This window comes from Schistocerca serialis, chromosome 4, assembly GCF_023864345.2.
Source record: "Schistocerca serialis cubense isolate TAMUIC-IGC-003099 chromosome 4, iqSchSeri2.2, whole genome shotgun sequence".
In the NCBI taxonomy this organism is placed as follows: Eukaryota; Metazoa; Arthropoda; class Insecta; order Orthoptera; family Acrididae; genus Schistocerca; species Schistocerca serialis.
The window spans coordinates 720,195,798-720,204,019 of NC_064641.1; the positions used below are offsets into that span (position 1 = coordinate 720,195,798).

Genomic DNA, 8,222 nt, shown 5'->3' on the forward strand with positions numbered 1-8,222 from the left:
AGTGACAACCGCACCACGCTCATCTTCAAAGTCTTTGGTCTGTCACGATTTTGCTACAACAACGTCAGCTGTATGGGACGAATGAGACGGTGCTAAGTAATTCGTTTGACTTGTGGCAAATAAGTATGCACTACAGTTTAAAAATACATGCAAAAAGGACTCGTACTAGTTATACTTCAATTTCAGACTTTGAACATACACTACGTTATGAAGGTCAAAGATTAAACTCCGAGTAATCTTCCTTTCCTTTCCCACGGAGAAGCACGACGATCAAGTATAATTCAATGTTTTGTTAATTTACTAATGTAAAAGACAAAATTATTTAAAGTGCCTCTTATTAGAAATCGCTTTTGATATTATGAACAACACTGAAGCCAATAACCTCCACAAACTGTCTTTGCAAAGGAACGTTTATTGTACGTATTTTAGTGAACACCAGCAATTTTTTTAACTTATGTGCATTTGTTGTGCTTTGTAAGGGATAGTAATGGTCCGGTAGTTGCTAATAAGCATTTTTTGCAAAACTGTTCGTCATAACGGAAAATAAATTACTAGAGACAGCTGCAGCGAGCTTTTACACAATACAAAATCGATTTCTGCCTAGTCGTTAATAAATATGACGTTGTGATTAATTGCATGAGACGTCAATGCGATTGTGTGAATTTTGCATTCCTGAATAAATATAGATTTCACCAATATCTAAAGACATTCTGTCAACTTGTTGAAAAATTTTATAAATAAATTTTTGTTTCTATTAGGCTTTGACGAATATTAGAAAACACAAGAAAAGTTTGATTGTGTCGGTAAATGCACACAATACTAACGTTTCCATAAAAAAAATTACTGAATTTCTCGAGTCTTTTGATATTTGCAATGTGTTCTAACATGGCTCGGAGTTTGAACAGACATGAATGCAACTGGATATTCATTTCAATATTGAGACATGTGAGATCGCCTCAACCGCTTTTATTAAAATGTTTGGTGAAGCTGAGCAGATATGAGTGTATTTGAGCATGGGACTGAAAACAACTGCTTTTGCTACGCGGTGTATTTAACACTTCACCATACTGACGAAGCTGAGAGTTTTTCCGGAACTCTGTGATACGCGTTTGAATTTCAAGCGTGCCGCGGGCATCGGCTGTCGGCGGTATACTCTTTCTGAAACCGAAGTAAATTTCTTGCAGAACTCTACATTTCACCTTTAGCTGACAATGAAAGTGTTTCCTCCAAAGACAGAAGGTAATCCACCAAGTTCAATTTTTGTACCAGTTATAATTCGTGGACAATACGGGTGAGTTTCAAAATCTGGAATTACACTTAAATTTGCTGCACTTTTACAGCCCACTGTTGGTGTCTCAGCAACGTGGAATGACATGGAGCAAATCTTAATCACTGCATTAAAATTAAAATCTGATCTTCGTACTTCACTCTTTACATAATACTTTCGAAAATAGTTTGCTGTTAAAACACTGTTCCAAAACTGCCGTATCTATGACATATTGATCGATCGTGTATGGAGTGACAGATAAACAAGGAGGTCTATTGAGTTTAGACTGCGTTGCAGTTTTTGTGGTTTATTTATGTCCGAGTGTGTAAAAGCGATGAAAGTATACTCAGGAGCTGTGAAATACCAGATGAAATTATAACTTCTGTCACGTGCAACTCCGTTTACTTATAAAGCCAAAATTATTCCTAATGATATCAATTCATTATTGATGTGCTTCGCACAAAAAAGGGTAGAAGGATATTGAAAATAAGTGGAAAAATAATTTACTGTAGGTAATTTTTTCCTTGTGTACTTACGAGTGACGAACTAAATAAATTACTAGTTTCGAATTTCAAAATATTTGAAGTATGATTACACATCCAAGAGTCTCTACGCCACCATTGGTGTTTTACTAGGTAACGAATAAACAGGTGGCATTCATTGTCATGAAGATGTTCAAGTAATTCATAGAAGTTTTCACAAGCAAATAAGTTTTCTTTGGTTTGTGTGTGTCATGCTCAGGAACTGTAAGGTACTCTGCGAATTTTAGTGCGCGCGGTTAAGTGCTACCTACATTTCAGGATACATTAACACACGCCTAAGTAATTTATTTCAACTGTGATTTTGTTTTTGGGCGATTCGCTAACCGTCTGATTGACTTCGCTTAAGCATAACCGAAATGCGATGGTTGATATAAGAAATACGTTTTAGAAACTGCTCATTAATCTGTTACTGACAAATTAGCGTTGTGAACGAGCATTGATTATGGCGGCACTGGTATAACAAATGTAAGCGTTCGCTTCGAAAATTACTGAATGTGATCAACATTTTTTGCGTAATGGAAAACCTTCATTATAAAAGTCGTTTCACACAGAATAATCACAGGATCCAATAAACGGAAGCTCTAAATTTAATTTAATATCTGAAAATGAGTTTCGCAATATCGCTTCTCGTCTTCAACTGGGATGTTTTTGTCCGAGGATAACATTTGGTTCTGTCAAAGAGTGGAAGTTCGGATAGTGTGTCATGGCCCCCCGTGAGTGATAAAAAGTGAGTGATAATGTAAACATTGTGTACCATGTTGTAGCTGGGATTAAGTAAACTCATTTGTAACCGTTGTGGGATATTACAGAAATTAAGTTGAGCGCAGTGAAACCATTTGTAATGTTTGTTTGGAAGAGAGTAAATTTAAAATAAAAAGGGACGCATTTAAACAGAAGAAAGAGACAAACCTGAAGTTGTCACATTTGCACATTATTTCTTAAAACATAGCTGCGTTTCTGTAGAGCACGATGAGTGGATAGAGTGCAATCGTGTGTGTAGAATTCTTCTTGTTTTCATTTTGAATTCTCAGGATGTGTTTTAGGACGCTGTGAGTATAATAAAAGCAGAAGAGTTATTCTTCCTTTGGTATATTCCTGCAATATAACTAAAAAATTAAAAAAACTATGACTTTTGCACTATAATTCTTTGAATCTGTTTATGGAAGTTATTATTTGAAAAATAAAATATATGTACGAACCGCTTATTATTGCAGAAAAGAAGTGATAAAATATTGGGATTAACGTCCCCGGCGACGAGGTCATTACAGACGTAGTAACAGATTGGGGAAGCATGGAAAAGGTAATCTTGTCAAAGGAAACATCCTAGCATTTGCCTTAAGCAGTTTGTGGAAACAACAGAAATTCTAAATTAGGATGGCTGGACAGGGATGTGAAGCGCTGTCCTCTCGAATACGAATCCAGTGACCTACCACCGCGCCACCAGGCTCGGTACTTCAAATTATAAGCCTATGCTGTGACTACCTAGGGCTGTGTATTTTGAAAGCACATAAAACAAAGCATACAGACGACATGCACGGCCTTTGTGTAATTTATACGGCATACTCCAGCAGCAGCAATTGTTTGAAATGGCAACAGAGCGTGGATAGACATCTGCAGTCTCTGTTCAAGTAGTGTGTTGGAAAGTTTAATTTTCTTTTATTCAGTCCTGTTGAATTTATATGAAAGGCATAACTGCAAACAAAGACATACAGCATCAATGACAAATAACTCGCAATATCTACCATAACCTAATGTCGTTTGCGGGAAGTATTTTAGTTAGAAATGAGACAGATATATTTAAGAGCGAGTAAGAGAAGATAATTCACTCAGTCCCTTGTAGCTCGCAGTAATATGGATTTATTTGTTTTAGATAACTGTCATACCTCCCGGCCACTAAAGTCTTCTAGTCACGCTCATGCACGTGCCAGATGCTATAACATATCAAACGGGTGAAAGGTATACAGATTGACACATACGGTCACAGTGGAATTCGAAATCTGATTCATCAGGGCATGCTGTTATCTTAACGATCACAGGTAATCCAACTCCGACAAGTAAAACAAACAAGACACATAACGTGACGACTTTATTGACATTATACTGCTTCACAGAAGATTGGCGAAACAATGAACAATAAATAAACATTGTGTTTCAGTGGGACCTGTACAACAGTAAGAAGAGATAATAAAGATCCATATTGAAACTCATGCTCTATTCATTATGATTTTTGGGCCAAAGATGCTCGAAACCGACAGCGGTAGGTACGATGCAGGTGCTACTACATTAACAGTGCCGTTTGTGTAAAAAATGCCGCCGCCAGCCTCGGTGTATTTTGCAATTTGTGTGTTCATGCTGTGTTGTTATTCGAAGATAGTTTCTTAATTTCGTATTTAGTCTGCACACATGAATTTAAAAAGATAAATAAAATAAAGTAAAAACTTGAAATCAAGTTTCATTCGTGTTTGAATTAAATTACAGTCGACTTCGATCTTTAACCAACGCCACAAACAACAGTAAACCTCACAAACAATAGTTTAGTGTAAACACTCAACCGAGAAACGTCGCAAAAGCTGTAAATATCAAATATTTGTATCTCACGGACAGTTAATCCCACTGCATGTGACAAGGTAGTGTCTCTCCTTCTGAACAGTCCACAGTACCATCGCTTTTAATCTACGTCCATACACTCTTGAAACATCCTATGTTTCGCTATTCTCAAACGAGAAGCGACTTAAAATTTCGAAACGCTGAATAAATAGTTGTTTACAAAATTCGTACTCATCTCGTGTCTGTTTAGCGCTGTGTAAGTTTGAAATATAAGTTCGTACAGACCACGTGTTCTTCAGCACTTACAACGCATGTGTCAGCAGCAGTTGTTTTCAACGCCATCATTGAAACGGATGTCATTATACACACTGTCCTGTTAGTATCTCTTATTTCTGTTATGCGGGAAGTATTTTATTTCTTGTTCCTAGGTACTGATATAACATTTTCTTGGAGCAAGCCAACATATTTGCGTTCACTTATGCATTCTGTAAGTTTTGTCCGTCGTCAGAAGATGATAACGATACAGCATAAATGAAAAAGCTGCATGTTAAATTTTTCACCAGTACTATGCCCGACAGTGAGATTCGAAGTCATGATTCTGCAGTTACCACGAAGATGTTTTACCGACGAAGGACAGTTCAGCTCCTATGCAACAAATAAAACATGAACATAAAGGGAGACTTAATTTATTCTGTTCATACTCTTTGCCTGAAAATTGGCCAAGTACTATTAACACTGGCTACCACTTGTCAGCTCACATTATGTCGTTATTGTTAACTGATACGGAAATCATTTGTTTTAACCGCGGTGTGTATTACGTGATACATACATGTCAGTACTGATTAATAAAAAAGTAGCAATTTTCGAGACTTCGGACTGAATCTTACGTCTTGTCTGGAGTTCATAACACGTGAGATAAAATATTAGTACAAATATTAAAACATTTGAATGGCGTGCTGATGGTTCAGTTAGGCCTAATGCGTAACTTATCTGTACTCTAGCACGTTGTAATTATAATGAAACGTAACCGTCTGGACTACGGCGGTAACGGCGCTCTCTGGCAACCGATCTTCTGAGATTAGAAACACCTGTCCGTGTTCGCTATTTAAATTCGGGTATTTAAAATGAGTGTGTATAAATTATCCCACGGATACGAGAAGAAGCCTGATATGCTGTCAGTTGATAATGATGCACAATAGCAGGCAACCTGGCGGAACCCAAACTTAATAATAAAGCAGCTTTAGAAATAAAACCTAGACCCACACAGGAGTCGAAACATAGCCTGTATCAGTAAACACAATGAAAAAGAAAACTATTATGTTTTGCAAAGACAGAGTTTCTTCAAAAGCAAAAGAGCTTTCCGCCAACTACATTTCAGAAGTCGGAAGCTCCTGTATCCACATTTCCATGTTTGAGAATTAGCATTTTTCTTTTACGGATCGCAAAACACACCAGCGATACAGAATAGGCAAAAAATGTGACATGCTGTCAAGCCACAAAATGCATAACAGCTGTGAACTGCGGGCGGCTCATCCTCCAGATTAATACAGCATCAGAAATAAAAAAGAGACCCACGTATGTTGAATCGTAAGTGTCGAAGCACGTGTTGGTCAATGACATAAGGAAAGATATTTTGAGACGTTACCCGCTTCGCGACATGAGACACATGTGTGAGCGGAGATACAGGTTTATATTGTCTTCGCCTCTCCATTTTTTGATGGCGTTTAATTCATACGATCAATTGCCAAATCAAGCAATTTCATCTTGAAATATGCTTGTAGCAGCTCATCTGAAGCGCAAGACTGAAGTATATTAAGTGAAGCAAAGCGTAACCACATCGAAAATTAGTAGTAGATACGGTAAGCACAAATTAAAGCCTAGTAGTTCTTGTGTGAACGGAATATGAAGGCCGGACATACACCAAACGGAAGTTAATGCCAGCCAACGAAAACTAACAGTACAGTGTATTCCAGAATTATCTTTACGACTTTGATCACGAATATTTCGGAAATGGGGGTAGACGAAAGAGTGCGGTTTGTGAAATAATGCTCACACACACACACACACACAGACAGACACTTGAAGTTTTTTCTTTTTTTTTTTTTTTTTTTTTAGTTATTGACAAAAATGGTCACCACCCGGCAGATGGCACAGTGTTTGGCTTGGTTGATAGGGACCAAATCTGACACTCATTTCCAGAGGAACCAGTACAAAGTTTTGTTTGAGGTTTTGTGAACAATGCTGTCTATCAGATCACGTGCGAGACCCGCAAGAATTGCGAGAGTACGTAAGAGCGGCAGCTGCCCACGTTAATGAGGACACGCTGGGCTATAAATGGAATTGGAATACGCTATGTCCTATAGATGGCGCTCACGCTGAACTCTGTTAAACGGCTACTAAAACTTTAGGTGTTTGTGAACATTATGCTGCAAACCGCACCTCTCTACCTGTTCCCATTTCCATAGTGTATGTGATCAAAGTTGTAAAGATAATTTTGGAACACCCTGTAGATTAATGAATTATAACTGAACACGCCTCAGGTTGTATCCATGGAGATGAACGACACAAGAAAGAAAAACACTGTTTTTCATGCATTTTTTTTTTTAATGAGGAGAGTACTCACTAGTGTGTGCGGCGCGGTAGGCGGGCAGCCAGGCGAGCGGCGGCAGCCCCCAGGGCAGCGATTCGAGTCCCGGCGGGGGCGGCGGCGCCTGCTGCGGGGGGTGCAGCGGCCGCGGCACCAGCGGCGGCGCCGGGGGCGGCGTCGGGGGCGTCGCGGGGCCGGCCGCGGGCGACGCCGCAGCCTCCGCCTCCGCGTCCACGTCTGCGCCGTCCTCCTCCACATCCACGTCGTCATCGTCGTCGTCTTCTATCTCGACGTCGTCGTGCGCGTAGCCGTGCGGCACGGCGTCTTCGTCGCGGTCGTAGTCATCGGGCTGCGCGGGTGGTGTCGACGGCTGCGTCGTCACCGCCAGCTGCTGCTGCTGAGGGGGCGGCGGTGGCGGCGGACTACGCGACAGCAGCGAGTCGACGCTGAAGGAGATTTTATGTTTGTTGCTGTGGTGATGGTGGTGGTGGTGGTTGTGCAACAGCGACGGCGTCGAAGTCGCGACATCGCCGGAAGGCGCCGCCGCCGTCACCGGCACTCCGACTGGGGAACCCCCGGAGCGAACGCTCGTCGCGGCGCTCATTGAGGCGTGTGGCGGCTCACAGTCTGCTGGCCACCATTCTTCTGTCCGGGCATTCTCGCGTTCTCCCGCTCGCGTCTTCTTTACATAACGTACAGGCTGCAGGCGAGACGCAGAAATGTCCACAGCGGACTAACTCCTCCGGACAGTAGAGGGCTTCGAAATGACGCCCGTATCAGTTATTGACACGTCACGAGTTACACTCTCGGACAATTTGTTCCGCCTGGCCCCAGACCGCCCACAAATTAATTAAGAACCGTGGCAGCGAGTGCGGGGTTGAGAGGGAGGGGGAAAAAGGGGGACCGATCCGGGCCAAAACAGCGAAGGAGTCGAGATGCAGCTGGCAGAGTGGGGGAGTAACGTCTTATTGTGAGAGGACGGGAGAGACGCGCCAGCCGAGGGAGACAGAGAGGCAGGAGCGACGGAGAGGGAGCGCCGCACAAAAAGGAAGCGAACAAAACGCGCGCGCCTGGCCGCGACGTCACCGGACGGCGGAAACAAAAGCAAGTCGGCCGCCGGTCGCTGCTCCGCCGTGCTCGCCCCTACTGTGCTGTGTGTGGCGCGGAGCCGTCCGCCTCTGGAGCACTACTGGCGACGGCTGCTGCTGCTCGCGCGCCGGCCAGATCGCATCTCACACACAGCCGGGCCGCCGTCAGCGCCGTGCGGCGCCCCGCCTAC

General features: G+C 42.1%; 1 protein-coding gene across 1 annotated transcript in view; it reads right to left on the minus strand.

The window, feature by feature from the left end:
* LOC126474725 (homeobox protein MSX-3-like) overlaps window positions 1-7,547 on the minus strand; it is a 124,751-nt gene extending 117,204 nt beyond the window's left edge. The window contains exon 1 of the mRNA XM_050102205.1: window positions 7,370-7,547. Within this exon, the coding sequence (XP_049958162.1) occupies window positions 7,370-7,547 (178 nt within the window). The remainder of the gene's footprint in view (window positions 1-7,369) is intronic.
* Between the last annotated feature and the right edge of the window lie 675 nt (window positions 7,548-8,222).